The 19,685-nt window shown below is 49.2% G+C and overlaps 9 protein-coding genes across 9 annotated transcripts; 3 read left to right on the top strand and 6 right to left on the bottom strand.

Moving 5' to 3' along the window:
- Positions 1 to 6: 6 nt before the first annotated feature.
- LTR84_001770 (uncharacterized protein) lies at positions 7 to 1,693 on the bottom strand (the record flags this gene model as incomplete). The annotated part of the gene is made up of 2 exons (XM_064845388.1): positions 7 to 1,472; positions 1,525 to 1,693. The coding sequence occupies 2 exons, from the start codon at positions 1,691 to 1,693 to the stop codon at positions 7 to 9; spliced, it is 1,635 nt and encodes a 544-aa protein (XP_064706933.1).
- A 1,230-nt stretch (positions 1,694 to 2,923) lies between these two features.
- On the top strand, positions 2,924 to 3,604 carry LTR84_001769 (uncharacterized protein; the record flags this gene model as incomplete). Its single annotated transcript, XM_064845387.1, has 1 exon — positions 2,924 to 3,604. The coding sequence occupies one exon, from the start codon at positions 2,924 to 2,926 to the stop codon at positions 3,602 to 3,604; it is 681 nt and encodes a 226-aa protein (XP_064706932.1).
- A 381-nt stretch (positions 3,605 to 3,985) lies between these two features.
- LTR84_001768 (uncharacterized protein) lies at positions 3,986 to 5,372 on the bottom strand (the record flags this gene model as incomplete). Its single annotated transcript, XM_064845386.1, has 4 exons — positions 3,986 to 4,128; positions 4,181 to 4,259; positions 4,322 to 4,980; positions 5,366 to 5,372. 4 exons carry the CDS (start codon positions 5,370 to 5,372, stop codon positions 3,986 to 3,988), a joined length of 888 nt encoding a protein of 295 aa, XP_064706931.1.
- Positions 5,373 to 6,349: 977 nt separating this feature from the next.
- LTR84_001767 (uncharacterized protein) lies at positions 6,350 to 7,267 on the bottom strand (the record flags this gene model as incomplete). Its single annotated transcript, XM_064845385.1, has 2 exons — positions 6,350 to 6,912; positions 6,958 to 7,267. 2 exons carry the CDS (start codon positions 7,265 to 7,267, stop codon positions 6,350 to 6,352), a joined length of 873 nt encoding a protein of 290 aa, XP_064706930.1.
- A 1,395-nt stretch (positions 7,268 to 8,662) lies between these two features.
- On the top strand, positions 8,663 to 9,539 carry LTR84_001766 (uncharacterized protein; the record flags this gene model as incomplete). Its single annotated transcript, XM_064845384.1, has 2 exons — positions 8,663 to 8,848; positions 8,895 to 9,539. 2 exons carry the CDS (start codon positions 8,663 to 8,665, stop codon positions 9,537 to 9,539), a joined length of 831 nt encoding a protein of 276 aa, XP_064706929.1.
- Positions 9,540 to 10,686: 1,147 nt separating this feature from the next.
- On the top strand, positions 10,687 to 11,480 carry LTR84_001765 (uncharacterized protein; the record flags this gene model as incomplete). The annotated part of the gene is made up of 3 exons (XM_064845383.1): positions 10,687 to 10,833; positions 10,894 to 11,266; positions 11,332 to 11,480. 3 exons carry the CDS (start codon positions 10,687 to 10,689, stop codon positions 11,478 to 11,480), a joined length of 669 nt encoding a protein of 222 aa, XP_064706928.1.
- Positions 11,481 to 12,920: 1,440 nt separating this feature from the next.
- On the bottom strand, positions 12,921 to 14,161 carry LTR84_001764 (uncharacterized protein; the record flags this gene model as incomplete). Its single annotated transcript, XM_064845382.1, has 4 exons — positions 12,921 to 13,479; positions 13,560 to 13,628; positions 13,701 to 13,857; positions 13,918 to 14,161. The coding sequence occupies 4 exons, from the start codon at positions 14,159 to 14,161 to the stop codon at positions 12,921 to 12,923; spliced, it is 1,029 nt and encodes a 342-aa protein (XP_064706927.1).
- Positions 14,162 to 14,866: 705 nt separating this feature from the next.
- Positions 14,867 to 15,847, bottom strand: LTR84_001763 (uncharacterized protein; the record flags this gene model as incomplete). Its single annotated transcript, XM_064845381.1, has 1 exon — positions 14,867 to 15,847. The coding sequence occupies one exon, from the start codon at positions 15,845 to 15,847 to the stop codon at positions 14,867 to 14,869; it is 981 nt and encodes a 326-aa protein (XP_064706926.1).
- Positions 15,848 to 17,574: 1,727 nt separating this feature from the next.
- On the bottom strand, positions 17,575 to 19,403 carry LTR84_001762 (uncharacterized protein; the record flags this gene model as incomplete). The annotated part of the gene is made up of 2 exons (XM_064845380.1): positions 17,575 to 19,117; positions 19,198 to 19,403. The coding sequence occupies 2 exons, from the start codon at positions 19,401 to 19,403 to the stop codon at positions 17,575 to 17,577; spliced, it is 1,749 nt and encodes a 582-aa protein (XP_064706925.1).
- Between the last annotated feature and the right edge of the window lie 282 nt (positions 19,404 to 19,685).

Here is a 19,685-nt window from a genome sequence, read left to right as displayed (position 1 = left end):
TTGTACCTAGGATCGATTGTCTTGCGTTCGGTAAATGTTCCCTTCGTAGAGTCCAAAATCAGGTCCGAGATGGATGTTTCCGTCCAGGGCGATCTCTTTCATCCAGTCTTCATCGAGGCAAATGCTCTCTAATTGGGCAGCTCTGTACTCACCCTGTACTGCTTCATATCGCCACATATGTTGCCACAAGGTATGGAGGTACGAATTGAGCATACGCTTTTTGACGTCCGGATTCTCCAGTGACGCGAGTATGACGAATCGGATTTTGTCAAAAAGTCGTTGACATACAGAGTCAGGATGAGGAACTCCATTTCCTTCACATACACCATGGAGAGGTCCTCCAGTAGTCTGGACTGATCCGTCATCACTGTCCAGGGAGGGGTTTCCGATATCTATTTGTGAAGCTTCGGCCAATATACTATCGGGGTTGCAACTCTGATGGTAGAAGGTGTCATATAGTTTACCAAGTGACTTGATGGTATCCGACCAGGCAGCTGCCACACACCAGTCAAATTGCCATGACGAAATGAGAAAGGCTGTCCTTTGAATACGATTCATCGCGATACCACTAGTTTGCCCTGAAAGGCCCTCTGTGTGCCGAATCCACATGTGGACGCCAGCAGCAGCGATCATCGCATTTGCGGCAAATGCGGACTGCAGTTCGACTGAACGGGATGGTTCCTGGCTAGATAACATTGAGATGATGTCAGCGATATTTTCTGCGGATGACACGCAAATTGATATCGTTCTTCTGTTGAAGTCCGGGGCCGCTCCCGCATTATCGTGAACCGCAGTCTCAGACTCTTCCAAGCCAGGGCTATCTAGTTGCGGAAGATAATCTTGGTGCATAACAAATCTAGTGTGATTGAGCAGAAGATGGAATGTGACGAAGAGTTTCGCTTGGTTCGTTGAACGATGAAGCTTTAAATTCGAACCTGACCACTTTATACTTGAGGGAAGTGCATCATAGAAGTCATTGATCTGCTTATCAAGTTGTGTGAAACACCCATGAGCATGGGCCGGGGCTTCTTTAGTCGCTATGCGTCCCCAACCGACCATGAAGTAGCCAGCTCTTCCCCAGAGACTGAGAAGAGTGATGAAAAATGGAAGAATGCCTGTACGAGAAACCGCAGCAGTAGCAGGGCTGAAGGTTTTCAGGTTGAGACTGTCATAAAGTTCGTCAAAGGCAAAATTGCTCTCAGGACATGGAAGGTTGATGCGGACCGTTTCCAAGTCAATCATCTGTGGTCGCGAGCAGCAGTAAGATACCAGTCGATCCATCAAGAAGCAAGACCAGAATGTTCGTCTGTGGACTTCCTTCTGTCGAGTTGATAGACGATCGTTAAACTCAGACCCAAGCCGTAGAGCTTGGACATGGCGTATTGCAATTCCCGCAAGCACCCATGCCTTGAGACTCTTCCAGGACAATAGTTGGTGCAGGGTGAGAATAAGATTGGCTTGTATGTTTGCAACTAAAACAGTTAGAGCAGTTTGAACTGAGCATGGGAGAGCAGACAGACATACCTGATATTTCATCGAGAGATTCTCGAGAGTATTCACGAGCGATATCTGCATGGCGTTCCGAAAGTTCGTGTTTGGTTTTGTAGCCAAACTTGGCAGCATCTTGGTCCACCATATATAGGCCAGCAAGAGCAACAATTGAATGGGCGAGGAATGGCTGCTGAATAGACATGATGCTAACATCCAAAGACGCCGTGTGGAGGAAACAGCAGAACTCAATGGCATGATGCCGTTCGAGAAAGATTTCCAAAGCAAGAGAGCATAAGGCTACAGGTAAGTGCCGTGGATCGCTGATATCTTTCCTGGGATCAATTCGAACTCGCTTTGAATGGGGCTCCTGGTCTGCAGAACCGGACTTCTGTCGACAGGATGGAGAAGATTGAGAGGCTAATACGTAGTTTCCCGGTGCTGCAGAACTTGGCCATGAGCAGAGTTCATTGCGTGAAATGCAACTTCCACATTGTGGGCGGATACCGTCGCACTTGATCTTTCTTTTTCGACTGTCTCACGTTAGACCCTTTGGTACAATCATGGATCTCCTTCGAGAGGTTACCTTACCATACCGTACACGCCTGTAGTGTTCTAAAGAGAGAAGGTTGTGTTAATGAGTTGTTCGAAGATGATTCAGTGAGATTGGGCTGCTCCAGTGTGAAGTGATCCATTGAGCACCATCTAGCGGCCATGCACCTGTTCACCACAAGACTTCACACCAGGAGAAGAACGCTAAAATACGACGTCCGATACTGGGCGGTGCATTCACGACGGGTGTGGTTGTTGAAACAAACGTTGCCTTGAATGAATGCCAAGGTGACTAGTTAGTTCCTTACCTTACGAGTAGATACCTAGCCAGGGAGTTACCTGGGCACTCCGTTGGTGTGTTAGTTTAGGTACCTATCTGCTTAGGTTCCGTAGTTGCCTTAGGCACTTGATCAACTCTGGCACTATGGAGTTCTTAGGTATCTAGTTAGATAGGCTGCGTTCTAGGCGCCTCCACCCATACCACTCGTAAGGCTACACCGATGATGCAATAGGTGCCCTGGTAGATTGCGGATTGGATAAGCGAGCCCCAGTCCACCAGAATGAATCGTGTTATCATCAACATCGCGAGGCACCCCAGAATTCCTCTTAGAATAAAATAAATCCAACTTTTCGAATTACTCAAATTATATGAATACGCATTCACATACTAACAACATTCGGTTCACCTTTCAGGGATTTTCCCCAGGCATATTTTCGGCCGGCAAAGAAAAATCAGGATTTAGACCCAGACCACCATTATGGCGACCGCCAGGCTGAGGCAGACTTTCAAATACCCGACCGATGGGGAAGGCTCGGATGTATCACACGATGAGATGGATGAAGAAGGTAGGTCAGAGACTTCCCTCATATCAACCCGATCCATATGGTTTCTACATCCAGGTCATGTACCACTTCACTTGATAGCATAATCATCACCACCATCATAACTTTCTCCTTGAGAGGAGAAGCAATATTCATTCAAGGCCATACAGAACAAGAAAACCTCATCACCAACCTACGCAGCAGCGAAACCAAATCAAACGCACAGTACACATTAATCTTTACGGCCCTACCACTGGCCGTGATCCTTCCATTCCTGCGCTTCTTATTCACATCGAGCCAGAAATCCATCGCGCTGGCGTGCATCCTCAGCATCACATCACTGCTCTCGACGGCGTACCTCATGTACATGATCCCGCCGGACGCGGCACTCTTCAGCAGGGGAGACGACCACGGGAGTCTTGATCTCAGCGCCGTCGTGAATCGTCGGAGTCAACGGGCGAGGCAGCAGGCTGCTCGTGGTAGCCCGTCGGGCTTCTTCGGCGGGCCGGACAGTCCCCTCACGGTGTATCTGCCGTTTCTGAATGCGTTTGTCGCCGTGTTGCTCGTCGTATTGGCTGGTGGATTTCGTGGCAAGGTCGGTGTGCCGGATGGGTTGTGGGCGTTCTTTCTTTTGCCTGGGCTGGTGTTCGCCGTCGTTCTTACGGTTCGCTCGAGTATTGGCGATGTGCAGAAGGGCTTGACGGAGTTGCAGGGGATGCGGTATGGCTATAAAGGTGCATGATCTCATACCTGCTCTGGTGCTGTGGTTGCACATAGCATTGCGGACGACGAGAGTTTGTTCCCAGGATGGATGAAGGAAATCATATGCTATGAGCCTGCGGCTGGGAGTATGTAATGTTGGTAAAGTCACATATATGTCTGTCTAGATTTTATCCTGAGGCAAGGGCTTTTCGTCATGAAAAGTATGACTCTGCTTTAGCCAAGCTGTGAGCCATTTCGACTCGGATCTCTTCAAGTAGAATCGAAGGGGAGTATTTTCCAATCGCAGTTTTTCTTCGTCGCTCCTTATATATACACATCGAATGGGTTCATCTCATCAAGATGTAAACAGGCTCTAAGATTGTGTTGCTACAGGAATACTCTGGGACACGGATCGCATCGTCTATGCTGGTATCTTTGCACCCACAGCCTCTTTCAATTCGACATCAACCTCGATTGTGGCAGGAGGGTCGGGAATAGTAGGCCATGCTTTCTTTAGTGCATCTTGAAGATAAACTAAAGCGCCCTTGGGTCCGGAGACGGCTCCTGAGGGAAAGATTAGTACCGTGCTGCGCAGACGACGGGTGGAGCTACTCACCATTGACAACCACAAGCCCATTTTCGGGATCTGTTTGTAATACCCGCAGATTTTGCACTGTATTCTGTTGTCCACCCATCTGTACACACCGCCGTATTAGTTCTGTGACAAGAACAAAGGGGAGCTCGCTGTAGCACTTACTCGCCCTGGCATCTTCTTCCCAGGATACACACGACTACCACCACCCTGGCCATTACCAGTCGAACCAAGCGATCTGTGACTGAGCGAGTGGCCGTGCGTCCTATCCTGACCATGAAATCCCCATTTCTTCATCACACCTGCAAAGCCTTTTCCCTTGCAATCCGATCGCGTATCGACAAACTGGCCAACGAGAAACCAGTCGGCCGTAATCTCTTTTCCAACGGGCAATAGACCCGTATGATCCCTGACACGGAATTCTCGCTGGTGTCGTTTGGGACTAACACCTTGTGCAGAGAAGTGGCCCAACATTGGTTTCGTCACGGCTCGGGCATGCTTCCATCCACTGCCCACGCATACGGCATAATATCCATGCTTCTTCTTCGTTTTGTGACTGACCACCTCGTTGCGATCGAGCTGTAGGACTGTGCAGGGTATTCTTTTGCCGGATTCGACATCGTAGATTGCTGTCATCCCCTTCTTGGTAGCTAACGCTCCCGTCCTTAATGGTAGGGTGTCTGACTTGATTCTCCGCTCGTAAGCTGCCTCCGGTGTAGATAGTAAGGGTTTGAGACCTGGGACATTGTTGTACGGACTGGCTTTCCGCCGTTTTTCTATGGCCTTAATGCCAAATGATCGTGCTTGAATCGCTGACGGTGTAGCTTGCAGGAAGGATCGTGGTAGAAGGAATGAGGGTGGGAGGGGGACTGCAAGCAGTCTCGTCGATGATGGCGGCATCTTACCACACGCGCACGACGTGTGTCGGTGGGAGTTGTGGGTGTGGATGGTTGTCAAGCGTCCCAACCCGTTATTCGTACAAACTTAGATTGAGCAAAGCAGACTCGGGCGGAAGAACTGCGTAGGTAAGTGCCAAGAAAATGTTTTAACACTAAAGCCATTAGCTCAGAGCTTGTCCCGATCTGGCTCAGCGAATGTTGCTGCTTTATTGCCACTCCTGAGGGAGGATTGAAGTTTCCGCCTTTGCTATTTTTGTCTTTCTCTTATATTAGGCCAGGTAGCTACAGTACTAACTAAGGAGGTATTCACTCTGCATGTAGAGTAAAGCTTCAATTGGCTAGGCGGTTAACGGTGTTACAGATAGCGTCGTAAGCTAGTCAAAGGGCTGAGACTATGCGAACAAGGCTGAAGCCACAAGCATTTCTGAACACGAGCCTGAGGAGAGCAAACATATGATGCGAAGAAGAGCTAGAGATACTAAAGAAAAACGGTGGCGAACGCCCTTCTGGTTTTGGCATTGACAATGTATACGTTCAGGCTATCAGCCAAAATGAGAGCATCAGAGGAAAAGGCACGAGAAGGGTTCACGGAAGCTGTATGTACAGCACAAAATTGCAATAAAAGGGTGACAGAAGAATTCAAAGGGCCATGAGCCAGTCTTGACCACAGCCTTGTCCTGGCTACCTCTTGATTAATTTTCAAGCAGCCAATCTCATGTAAACATTCGTGGAGCACTGGACTGATTTGCATCCCAAACACGAGGATTTTGGTTGAGGCGGCATAGTAGTGTGTCAAGTCGCTATGAGTGGTTAGAATGCTTCGGACTCAACTCCGTCTGAAAAGCTCAATCCCCAAAAAAGTTGCTACCCAACAGGGCCCTCCATGCTGGCTGAATGATCGAGATGGGTATCAGCTCCCTAGATTTCATAGGCTTCAGTGGGCATGAAATCACATTGCATGAATACGTGGCACGGAAGTCTCGTAAATCCCTCATCGGCATCAATCACTTCGTGTGAACTCGATTGCTGTAAATTTTATCCCTCTCACCCAGTAGCGTTGCGGCCAAAACTCGAGACTGAGAAATACCAACCGTAAGCGACTTGCTTTGAACGCCGATGGGGGCCATCGGCCTGAGCATGGAAGGAATCTGGAACCCACAAGCCGCCGGCGACTACTGAGCACTAGCAAAGTTTGTCTGCAGCGTATCCAACCCATGCATCCTGTGTCACCGCAAGACCCTAATTACACTCCTTCTTTTGACGACACTGCCATGTTCAAACCTTGAGCTGATCTTCACTCCCTCACCTGCACCAATGTAGTGCCGCCAACAAAAACCGCCTGCACTGCGGCGAAGGCGGCGGTGGCCGAAAACACGTCGACGCGTCGAGCTCCTCCGATGAAAGTCAAAACGAAGGCGAAAAGCAAACAAAAGATGGCAATGATGAGTAGACGGAGCCACATACTGCACACAAGATACAATATGACGATCGAACCCGCCGGAATTCCAGTTGCAAGCAGAATGCACAAGATATTACCAAGAAGGACGAATTGCTGAAAGTCGTAACTCCAAACTCTCCCGTGTCTCTTGGCTGTTGGTAACCTCCTGGCACCAATATGCGCATGATACAGTGGCTGGATGAAGGCGTTTAGAGCCACGGCAAGTCTGTCGTTTGTGGCCTTAGGTGAGAGAACGACGAAATCATCAGCGGGCGCGGATTCCCAGATTTGTCTTTCGGTATCGAGTAGGAACCCCTCTCCACGATCCTGACTCTTCACCCATTCTTGCAGAAACGCAAGGCTCAAATTGTTCGGCCTGGGCAAGTTCTCAATAGTGGCTGTCAATGCCAACAGCTCATCTGAAATTGTCAACTACTTCCAATGAGGTTGACGTCTACACTTACAGTATGATTTGAGCTTCCTCTGTACATCATCTATCTTCTCCCGGAACGTTGCTGCCTCTGCCTTGACAGATATGTCATTCCAACAGTGATTAAAGGATTTTTTTTCTTGCTTCTTCTCATTCTCTTCCGATAAAAACTCGAGGTCTTCTTCGTCGTAAAGGAGGTCAGCCTGGCGGTACATGAGCATTTTCGAACACAACGCTCTGAATTGCCTGAAAATGGTATTATCGGGATGATCGCTCATCAGACGAGCAAGAGAATCATACCCTCTATCATCTCCAGGTGTCTCAGCCTCTTGAACTGTCGCCATGGTCTGCACAATACACACATGCGTGCGAGATTTCTTTCCAAGGGTGTTCGGTCACGGGGTCCGTGGATGTAGGTATAAATGCGTGCAACGGCTCTACGACCGCGTTGGCTGTGCCGCTGGCAAAAGACTCATGCACTGGTGTACGACGCTTCCAGTTGAGTGCGCGAGTGCGCCCTGCAGATTGTGCTGCAGATGAGAGAATTTTGCGCCATTCGCGATGGAGACTCTTGCATGAAAGGCCGTCGTTCGTTCGGGACTTTGGTCAGGCTGAGACAAGGAAATCCAAGTCTGGCGACGACAGGCGCAATATTCGATCTCCTTGGGCTGAGCAAGGACAGGGTTGCGTCCGGAGCCTGAGGGAGGTTGTGTAGATGCCTGTCCTCCTGGTCAAGACAGACGGTCCAGGCTCAAGCACTCCATGCTCAAGGAAGACATGTGAGCGGCTGCAGTCAGCACATCGCTTCCAGGCAATCGGGCGACTTTGACAGGTCGACGTCTCCTTTGCCGATGTCAAATGGTCGATGAACGCCATTCGCACTTGCAAGCTTTCTCGCACGATCGTATCCCACGTCCTCCCCACGTTGAACGCAGGCGATCTAGCCTGCTTCGGGTAAGGCTACCACCCACTATTGGTCAAGGCTGTCCAGGGGAGCTGAGCATGCATGTGTGCGGCATCAAAATTCAGTATGAGAGCTTCGTAAGATTGCGATTTGCATCCAAGGTATTATCATGGTAACAATGGAGGATCTGGAGCTTTTATGCTCAGTTACCTCACCATGGTCGAGAGGGTATCCTGGTACGGACCGAGTCGCGCTTCCGCCTATCACGTTAGTTATGGACAGGCTAGTCGGAGTTAATTCTGGCCTCAGAAAGATGATTCGGGATCCAGGTGTCCTACACCAAACACTGTCTGGACAACACTCCAGTCTTCACCTAACTGAGCACCTCGAACCATCCTCCTCCTGAAACAGCATCTTCTTCGCATTGTTGATATCTTTGGGTGCATGCGAGTGGGCTCTGCGTCCTGCTATTTGCTGAATACTTGTCGCTGTTACACGAAGCCCGAAGCCCTTCCTCCCGACCAGACTACTTTCCACCCTCGCTCCTCTCTTTATACCACTTTCCATCCTTCTTCCACTGCGGACGCAATCTCTTCCTCCCATCTTTTGCCCCCTTTTTCAACAGAGCTTCTCAGAACAGAGTATAAACACAACCTGGATAATTGTCACAATCCTGTGATTGGGTTCGTGATGCACGAGGATGCGTCTGTAACGGCTTCAAACAAAGTCTCTCGCAGTAGCGTCAGTGTAATACAATTGGCACACTGCTGCAAGTCAACTTGATATCTTCACCTCTCTTGTGTGGGTGTATATACTGGCGACCATAGTTGTGGCAATGACGAGTGATGAACCAAGGCCCATCCACGAGCGAAATGAAATGCTCCCTGCGCCCCGGACTTTCGTTCAAAAACTCTTACAAGCTTTCCGAATTTTCCAAAAAGACCCTAATCCCGATCACAAACATACCAAGACGAAGCCAGAAAGGAAGAAAAAGAAGAAGATATTGGTGAAGCAGGGAGAGGTAAGATATTTGCTAGTGCTGTGTTCTTCCTGCTAACGTTGACAAGCCTCTGCACTTGCCTCGACTACCGAAACAACAACACGATATCGAAGCCATCCACCTGTCATATCCCAGTCCAGCAACAGATTCGAATGCATCAAGCAGAACTCAAGCAGAAGATTCAAGATCAGATGCCTCAAACGACTCAGACGACTCAGACGACTCAGACGATTCAGACGACCCGCGGTACCCACAATGTCCAGATGACTCGGAGGAACCAGTCTCAGAACGAGAATCATACTTCCAAGCCAGAATCAAGATTCAAGCGTGGGAGGGCTCTCCTACGGAACCTCGCGGCATTTTGATTGACACGGGAGCCGATGTGAATTTCATCGGTGCCGACACTGCCAGATCTCTGCGTAAACGCAAAACGACCAAGATCAGGCCTTGCAAGCCAGGGAAGCCGGTACGGCTTGGGAACGGTGAAAAGATTGTGCCCAAACGATATGTCGACCTACGCTGGCAGTGCAACGACACGCACCAGAAGACCGCTTGGTACACGTCACGGTTTTATGTCATCGAAAACGCCAGGCCTGGAGCCAGCGCAATACAGCTCATTGTCGGCCAACCTGACATTGAACGAGTGCCAGATATCAGGGCGATTATGACAAGAGATATAGAAAGAATGGCTTCGCCATCGCCCAGGAGCTAGTCGAGATTTTCTGATGTGTGCAACGGTCTGACCAAAGGTGTGTGATGGGCGGAGCTAAGATTCAATTACTCATCGTGCTTGATCGATCATAGAGTGCGCTCATGTATTACCATGAACGATTCATGGTGGTGCTTTTGGCTTTAGGGCCTTTTCAGCGTTAACGACTACCACATGTGGGCGTTCACCACCGGGCTTTAGATTTCAAATTGGTAGAGATGGGTCACCCCTGAAATGTTGAGGGGAATGGTTTTTTTGTTTTTGTTTTTTTAAGAAAAAAAAGTTTGACGTCGAGTTGGCGTTTTCAGATGGCACCATGGGTCTGGGTTAAAGAGCAACTGGATAAATTGATGGACGGACGCGTGGACATGATCGCCTTTCCGCACAGCAGATACCAGTATCAAAGTAATGAACGCAAACCCCATATTCGTCTATGATCGTTATGCACGTGGCAGACTTAGCAAGCCCACCACCTAACGAGTGAGTGGTTTGTCGATTTAGAAACCGCTCCAGACTGGGCGCGGACGTGGGCTGCCGATAAGTCACTGGTTGATGTCAACATTTCGGGCTTGATCGAATGTGCTCTAACCAAGTGCGGCAGCAGCTGGCGCACGACCCCTGGGATTAAATGCAGAAATTCAAGAGTGAGTACGAGGTAAAAAGGCCTTCGTAAGCGAGGAGCAACACGCATTCCGTGCTTTGCAGCATCTCGATGCTTTGCCTGCGCAATAATGATCCACTTGCTCTTCATTCCGTCAATTTGGGAGTTCTGTTCTCGGATTTGGGGTCAATTCAGACGTATCAAGGTTACGCTGGGAAATTCCCCCTTGCCTCCAGATCCAAGTTCGCAGCTAGCTTCCCTTGATTGTTGCCCGCAAGGGTTCAGCCTTACGTTTTCTACAAATTAGCCCAGCCTGCAGCTGTCAGTGGTCAGTTGCAGGGGCTTCGCAGAAACATCATGCAACTTCCAGTTACAACCTGGATTCCACCATCTTACCACACTTCACACTTGGGCACCACATGCACGCCGACCACCTATTAGATAGCAACCAATGCAGCAGATATTGGACATTTAGTGGCAATGAGCGGCATATGCGCTCAACTTGCACATGATCAACATTTCAGTCTTCTCGCTTTCTGGCACGTCGCCATGTTCAATTTATTCAACTGCGTCCGCCGCGGCCTGTTCTCGAGGCTAGCTTCTCCGCGGTCACGTACAAAAAGCAGTAGCGAGAAGCAGGAGCGCGTCTACACTCTTCCCGACCCGGATCGTACCTTGCAGCCTTATCGCACCATGGTAAGCAGAATCTGATACCGCAAAATCGTGGTTTCGATGCTAATACCTCATCATCTGCAGGCGTCCTCAAACAAGTACAATATCTGCCTCGAAAGCGGCGCCCATGATCCAATCCTTGTGGTTGCGTACCTGGACTCGGTATTGAAGAGCAGCCTTGTCTCAGAAGAGATAGCCCGTCAAACCAAAGCAAAGTTCGTAGCCTTGCCAGAATCCATAAGGCTGGAAGATGACCACGGACGGCGATATGTCTGTGACCGCAAGATATACGTTAGCTGGTATCGCAATAGCGCAAAAGCATCCACATTTGAGGAGATATTTTACGTTTTTGCCGCTGTTGACTCGGAAATCGGTGTTCGCCTTCGGGCGGACATCAATGCCCAAGTGCAAGAGGCTCCCAATCTTTACATTCTCTCGAATGCCAAGCTCACTGAAGGTAAGTTAAGTTCTTCAGTTTCTCCTTGTGCAGAGTGTCTCAATCTCTTGACATGAATGCCTTAGACGAAAAGAAGGCCCAAGAAGCATACGATAAGAAAGAGCGTGCGAAACAAAAAAAGTTGAAAGAGGCACGAAGACTCAAAGGGCAGGAAAGCAACAGAAGTGACGGCGACAATCGCGGGCAGGAACACAGTGCTGCCACCAGCACCTAGTCTTGGGTTTATGACTGCTGTCAGGAGGCGTGTGCGTGCGTGTATCTTGCTGATTTCCTAGTTGCTTGAGCGTTATGTTTTTGTAGGGCATCAAGATTATATGCTACAGTTGGAGTGCACTTGCTCTTATGACCAGCGTCTCTGAATCACTGCTGGGGGAATTGGTTAGCAGCAGTCACTCCAGTCTTCTGAAATTGATAGGGAGGCTTAGTTCAAAGGGGCATTTGGTGTCCACACGGAAATGGGCAGATCCACGTAAAGCTGCATGAATTTAGTGCATGTCACTATCAAACACACAGAGAACGAATGTCTTTGAGGTTATCCAATTAAGCTCAATGATTAACTCTAATACTCTGTGGAAGGTTACTACGGGTGTGACACAAGCTGAGGAAGACAGGTTCGGGCCGCACGCTATTCAAAACTTTGCAAGCACACATGGACTGCTGTTCGGAACACAATTAAGTCATGTGGCTGTACCCATCGACCCTCGACTCTTAGTGCCCCTTGTAGGAGATTACACTCGGCGATATTCATCCTGGCCAGGCTCTTGAGTCTCTTTTCTCCCGCATGCAGACATGGACAACTAGGAAAACCGCAGCGCACGATGAGTTTTGACTTTCAACTGTGACATTACTCGGGAGAACTACTGTTCTTGAATGGTGCTGCTAGCGGGATAGCTTAACTAGCAGGATTCACGCATGGCTAAGGAACTACAGATCAGAGACCATTTTACGTCGCCCTAAGTGACAAGGTTTGCAGCGGATCTGCTCAGCATTCAGCCTTGTGACACCACGGGATCTTACAAGGCGCACAACCATAAAGTCGCTTGTGCGAGTCTTGGCAACGTTTCATCTCGGATATGCAAGGTTAAACGCGAAATATCACGGAAACGAGCGTCCCTAGGGAGCAGCTCTCTATCGAAAACGCCCAGTGGCTGTCAAGCCCCCAGATTCCCAAGCGGTACCTTGTAGAAAGGCATAATGCCTTGGAATGCCAAAATCACCCCACCTCGGTCCAGGTAAAGATTGTCAAACCCCCAGTTCCGGAATTTTGACCGGTTTCTCGCCGCTCGGCAAGTAAATAACTGAGTAGGCCTGCTAGCTTAGATAACTCAACATACTTGTGCTTTGCGTATAGCTGTTCAGCAGGAGAATGTAAGAATCTGTAGTAGACTCGTGTCGTTGGTGGGGCAATGATGAGCCTTGCTAGAGGGTTCAGCTGCATTGGGCCGAGTTTCCAAAGCGGAACAGAAACTCCTAATCGATTGCCTCGTCTGCTTGTTTTCGTTGTTGGCACTGCATTATGCGATCACAGCTAGTAGTGAGAAATTAACAATTTTCCTTTCAATCTACCAAGAGTGCATCTATCATCACGTCTCGCCATCCTGCAGACAGATTTCATCTCTAGAAAACCAAAATGGCCTTTTACAACCGCGAATATTCAAGGCTTCGGTCCAATTCCAGCATCAATCCAACCTTTCAGCACTCCTTTCCCAGTTCCATCATATCCAACTCTTCGCATCCATCCTTCCAGGGTCTCCAAGTCTGGATTGATCTCCCGCAACAAAGCCATGTCTCTCGTGGGCTTCAGAATGCTGTCTTGAAACCCTGGCCACCACATGGTGAAGTTCTCCCTGACGGTGATCCCATCAGGATACATGCTTGCGACAGGGGCATCGGCAAATGGGAGTGCATCGGCCCATTCCTTGATACTAACGTTTTTGTACACAGCCTTGACATTTGCCACTCGGGCCAATGTCTCGGCCAGTTCTTTGCCAGTCGTGAAGTGCGATGCAGCATTCAAAGTCTGACCGGACCAACGCTCGCGATCTTGGAAGATCTTGACAGCGAAGATGCCATTGTCCTGCAGAGTCTCGAATGGAATGTGACCTTCGCCGAGTGGGAGGGCAAAGGTACGAGTCCCATCTTCAGGATCAATGTGGGCGACAAAAGGGCCGCCAAAGAGGTCCTCATCGTATGCTCCGGTGTTCAAGATCGTCCTACAAGAGAGTTAGTCAATCACTCATTCCGCATCTGGCATTCGCGCTTGATGTCCAAGCCCAAGATAAATGAGACGTACCATGTCAGACCAGTCTCGCTTGTCGATGAGCCCTGGGATTGTAGGTAGGAGTTCACACGCCCTTTTCCACTAACGGTCACCGGCGTCAGCCACATGAAAATACATTGAGGAGCCAATGATGGCAGCAACGCTGTGACTTACTTTGTGTGATGTGCACCATACTTCTTATTAAAACCTGTGAGCTGCAGGTAGTAGTCGATACTTGCATACACGAAATGGCGAAGTGTTGGGATCTGATTGGCAATTTCGAAGATGCGCACTCCCGCCCATAATTCATCCGCCTCGTTGACGGTGAAACCTGAGGATTAATGCTTCAGTCAATGACACTAGGTCACTGGTGAGGTTGGTGGGGACTTACCATCCGTGTTTACATAAACACCATAACAATCTTGAAGTGCTGCCTCGACGGTGTCGAAGTCCATGAATGACCCTTTGACAAACTCGACAGGCAGGCCCGTGAATGTTGACTGCACATGTGGAGAATCTGGGTTACGAGAGAGGACTCGGACAGTAAATGCGGGCGATGCGTTGAGAAGTGCTTTGACCACTGCGAAGCCTTGTGCTCCAGTGCCGCCAATCACGAGAATACGTTTGGAACTCATTGTGGTGTTGTATGGGAAATGGTTATCACTGTGAAGATCAGATCGGTCTCAGAGGTTTTTGATGATTGTAGAATATGTTGGATATACTGGAGTTGGTTCTGCTATTTGTAAAGAACCGATGTTTCGTCTGCTATTTATTCTCAACAGGTTGTATACACAACACATCAAACTGATTCCTAAGCTCAGCATGTTTGATGATTATCTTCGAATTGGTTTACCAATGCAATACTGTCCAAGACGTAAGGTATTTTGTAATCGCTAGGAAGACGAGGTGTATACCAGGATAATGTGTCACCTGTGACCAGCACTGGTGTACGGACGTAAGCCCACCAATGCGGTTCCATTCTTGGGGCATGCTCGTTGGTCAGTCTTTAGCTGTTGATGCCGGCGGGCGCCCGTGCGGACTAGTTTTTGGGGGGCTTTGAATATCACTCGTATGAATGCGGCTTTCCATTTCGCACTAGCCCGAGCGATCGTTGGGGATGCTCGTAGCCTACCCTTGCCCTTGGACGAATTCTGTCCCAATACATTGGTTGACCACGTTCATCTGGTCGTTCAATACTAAAGATTTCTGGCCACATACTTTCAAAGCTTACAATATCTTATATTATGTAAAGCAAAGTTATGGGATCTTGCCTTCATAGCGAGCAATCTCCAACCAAAAGACCCAACAGTAATTCACTCCGTTGTTAGTTGTTTTCATGCTCATAGATCGAGATACCAATGCCACTCAGGAGAAAGCTCAGCTCTGAGACTGTTTAGCATGGTATCTATTCGCCCTTCCATAAACCACAACCCTTCGCCTCTCTTCAGAAGCATACAAGCATAGCTCATGATAACGAGTGCAGGCGGACGGCGATCATTGAAGAGCCGCAAAAATTGGTCTGGTAATCTGGTAGCCCATACAATCATGATTGCCCTATAGTCCAGCAAGGGATCGGCATTGCAAGAGGCTGCAGATGTCAAGCGAAGCTGATGGATGCTAGCTCGATACGTGTCCATCTCGTCCTCTGAACTCATTTCCATGACCTCCACATCTGTGAGAAGTGTTTGTGATATTCGGCGTAGACGTTTATCGTAAGCGTTGTCTGTAGGTACTTCTGGTACACGGAACTCTGCAAGACGACGGCCGAACGGCCCTGCTTCAAGGGAAGTCCTTGCAGAAAGGTATACAGTGGTGCATCCTCTAAGCAGCACTATCCAGGCACGGATACTTTCGAGATCCTGGCCAGGTCTGGGAGGCGAGCTTGAATACTCGTTGAACTGGGAAGTCAGGGTGTGGACCAATAAGAGGGTGGAAAATGCAAAGACTGCATTGCAATTCTCTGGAGTGACAGCAGGCATAACAAGCTGGAAACCCTTCATGGCCAGATCCTGATGGCGTGCAGATGTGTAGAGGTACCTAGAACTATGTGGCGGCTGCAGGTAGGCAAGATGGAGAGCTGCTGTAGCTAGAATGCCCTGCATGAGGAAATGATGAGAGATGGCCACGGCAGGGATATCCACCGTCCATGGATCTGAGAACGTCGACGAAGTGCAAGTAATGAAATGATGCCATAGTAGCATATCATCTTGATCGAATTGACCCACTCCATGAGCGGCTATGCTTGGTGGTAGGCCTGCCTCCTTCCACGGCAGGGGCTGGATTGATTCTGCGCGATTGGGATATTTTTCTGTGTCAGCCATCCTAGCGGCATAGACGCAGTTCAGATCACGTTTCGTACAACCCTGGCAGCTTGGTTTCTCTTCGCTACATTTCTGTCTGCGTCGCTTACATTCACGACAACCAGACTTTGACTTGGTATGGGACTTCCTTGCGGTGGGGAAGAGCCTGAAAATCTGGATATGAGCCACTGGAGCTGGACTGTGGCGTTTGGACATTGTTTGGTGAGTAGATGTTTGACTGCGGGATATCTGAATGAGCCTGCGCTTCGAGATACGATATTCCTAAAAAGTGTAGAAAGGTCAATCCTGACGGCAATTTCAAGAAACAAGCAATGGTGGTGCCTGGCGATCATTCGCGAAGCCTCCCCAATCCAGTAATGCGTATTGCGGGCAGATCAGTGGAGACGCGGCTTAGGCTCGCTTACAGTTCAGGCGTCAGCCAGTCATTCCTAACAAGAGCTATTATCAGGGACAAAAGAATCTTACGCTCAAACACACATCAATTTCACAGGAAGGTCAGGTACCTTCGACCTCAATCAGCTCAGCATAGCCAGTCGTAGGATTGACTCAAATTGGAACAAAGTTACCAGAATGTATATAAAGAGGGATGGCCGCCATCACCATGGCTCATTACAAGAGTGCGCAAAGCACAAATCATGTTGACTACCGGTGTCAAGATCGCTATTGCGCAGCTGGCATATTTTATCACTACTACTCCTCTAATATTGTATTGCCTCTGGTCTCACGGTCGACATCGCTGTCTTGGATGGTTGTTCCTCTCCTTTTTCGCCTCAATTCGAATCGTCGGGTCAATTCTGACCATCAGCGAGCGATCGAGCAAGGGGCCTCCGAGCATTGGTGTCCAAGTTCTATCAGGGAGTGCGATATCGCCGCTCATGGTCAGCATCGCCGGTGTTATGCATGAATCGTATGTTGCATTCCAGTTTGCCGATGGCCACCTCAATGCCGTGTTCTCACAAAGGCGATTTAGATTCACTACTATCCGTGGCGGTAGACTTAGCCTCTTCGGATGGATCCCACAGATCCTGATCCATATTACAATAGTCGGCGTTTTAGTACTGGTCATCCTCGGTAATCTGGCATATAACGACGTTTCGAACACGGCAGCAGAACAATCAACAGGACGGACCGAGCTCATAGCAGGACTCTTTGTAATTCTCAGCATCTGGTCATTCATGAGCGTCCAGTTGGGGTTGTCATATATGCGCAAGAGACAGATTGAGGGCGAAAAACTGGTAGGTCCACCCCCCTGAATTTGTGCTGGTTAACGTGAATCTGATGAGGCACCCATAGCTTGCACATTCCTGCTTTGTTGCAATTATTTGCCTCCTGTTGCGCATTCTCTACCCACTGATCGGTGCTCTTGTCAATTCTGCTTCCTGGAATCCGAGGAACGGAGGTTCATTACCAGCCAAGCTTGTGCTCAGCGTGGTACCTGAGTTTTTGATAGTTCTGATTCTGGTCATGACAGGAGCATACACACGAGGTATACTGAATGAAGTCCCGGTTGGAGAGCAGGTCAGACGTCGGAACACCGATGACGAAAGGATCGGACTTGTGCCCGTGAGAGGATGGAGGAAGCCTGATCCGGCTCGGCCATGAATCCTCCTGTGGCATCCGCATGCTGGGAAAGAGCTGTGTTTATCTTTGGAAACTGGTTGATTTCGACTGCAATAGAATGGAGGGCTGTGCATTTGATATTCTTCCATAATGAGTAGAGTTAGTAGTCAGGTGAAATCAACAGGGACATCCTGAGTATATTTCTTCATTCGCAGTAAAGCACTGTGCCCAACTTGCTCTGCTTCTCTGTGTTCTCCCGCCGCGTTGAGGGCATCCTTCAACATCAGCATCTCTTGCACAACCTGTGGATAAGTTTCGCCTCGAGCATACTCGCGAAGTGCGACGACTGATCGAAGCTGATCGAGCAACTCTTTCGGTGAGTCAATCTTGTTGCCGCAAAGCTTAGGGTCAAGGTCGATCAGGATCCTCATGACATATGCAACATGATCCGCATCAGCTTGTGGCATTCTAGTAGTGTAGTCACGATTCAACGACGACCCAACCACGCTAGGCCATTCATGAAGAACATCGACTGTTACCAGCACCGCCACAAGACGTAGCAAGAGAGTGGTATCTCCGGTAAATTCGACCGTCTTCTTGAGTATCGGGCCACCGTACTTCCGAAGTGTAGCCATTGTTTCAACGCGAAGTGCGTCGAAAGTCGGTGACAGTTGCTTGTCAACTTGGCGACCGACCAGAGGCTTTATAAGGTCCTGAAGTATTCTATCCTTCTCGCTGGGTGTGATCTTAGGAGGAAAATTTGCATGAGTTGTAGGCATAATGCTCTTTGTGGTCGTACCCGCGCCGACCTGATCGTACCACCGGTCCATTTCCAAGAACACAGCCGTCGGAGGCGCGATCGAGCACGAGTCCCAATGTACACGGCAGTAAAGTTGCAGAAAACGGAGATCGAAGTGGTTGAGGAGAATCTCGGCATTCAAGATCCAGCCTCTCTTGATCAGACATGACAGTGAACGAGAAAGTTCCAATGATTCCAGGGGGACCAGGTTCCTATCGTCTTTGTAGGAAGACGAGGGCGATGATGATGCCGAAGAATCGGCTGAACAGCTCTCAGGCGTAGACACAGAACTTCTTAGGCTTACAACAATTTCACGCAAACCATGCAGCATGATAGGAAGTGGATGCATTACTGGCAGGCGTCCCTTCACCAAGCCAATCAAGTAAGCCAGTAGCATCTTGAACAGCCGCAGGTGCTGCATCACCACCATATGATGCATCATCTCAAGCAAATTCCACACCAAGACAGGACTTTCAACTGTCAATATATCTTCGATGAGCATAAAGGCTTTCCGAGCCGTCTTGCCGCCCAACTCGCCGTACCCTCGATCCAAGAGGTCGATCGCGACCTTGAATGCAAAACTAACTTCTTTAACGCTGTCGGGCCATCGTTCATCCGACGATGGAGGTTGCTGTTGAAAGGGGACTAAGCGAACCTGTGGTGATTGCACCGAGTCGAAGAAGGCCATGGTACTTATCCGCACATTGCTCAAGAACATCAGGACCAGGCTGTCTTGATGGCTAAGCTCGGAGATCCCACGAGCGGAGCCTAGCTTTCCGGGCGCATTGTGCTCATTGGATCTCCGTATGGAACTTTCATTGTGTGTATCTGGCGTTAGCTTGTTGGAAGCTGAACGTCTGCTATTCTTCTGGAAGCCCCATTTCGTGAAACGTTTCTTGTACATCTGAACTCTGCTCAAAGGTTAGTCTCTAACTTCATCGGGTTCCTTAAGCATAGCGGCCCAGGCCATAGTCGACAGGGGCAACCCTACGTAGCTTTAAATCCGTGCGTCTTTTCCATATATTGCATAATGTATCGCAGCTTCCGTCGCTCTCGGATGTACAGTCTTTCGATCTCCGGATAGACAGCCATCCATTCATCTTGTGTCGGAGCCGAGTATGGTGCTACCGCAACATTAGCTGTTGGGTAGCTAGGCCATGGAATCAATGATGGCAATTTGGGTGGTTTGGCGATCATGATTGTATGTGCATGGAACTTTTTCCTTGCGTGAAAAGGGGAGAAGGGATTGGGAGCGGAAGGCTGATGATAAAGAAATGGGGGCTTGGAGGATGTGGCGTTTCAATTTCACAAGCATTCGAGGTATCGAATAGCTGCCACTCGGAAAAGGTGCTAAAACCCATCAATCGGACTCTCCTGAAAAGTTTCCTGCATGGTTAGCGCTGATGGCCTGATATGAACACTAGGTGCCTTTCGCTGGAGTGGAGCCGGGCGGCATAGACCCCATCTATTCGAACCTCT

Source organism: Exophiala bonariae (genome assembly GCF_035927105.1).
Source record: "Exophiala bonariae strain CCFEE 5792 chromosome Unknown scaffold_11, whole genome shotgun sequence".
In the NCBI taxonomy this organism is placed as follows: Eukaryota; Fungi; Ascomycota; class Eurotiomycetes; order Chaetothyriales; family Herpotrichiellaceae; genus Exophiala; species Exophiala bonariae.
This window is presented reverse-complemented; position numbering and strand designations above follow the sequence as displayed.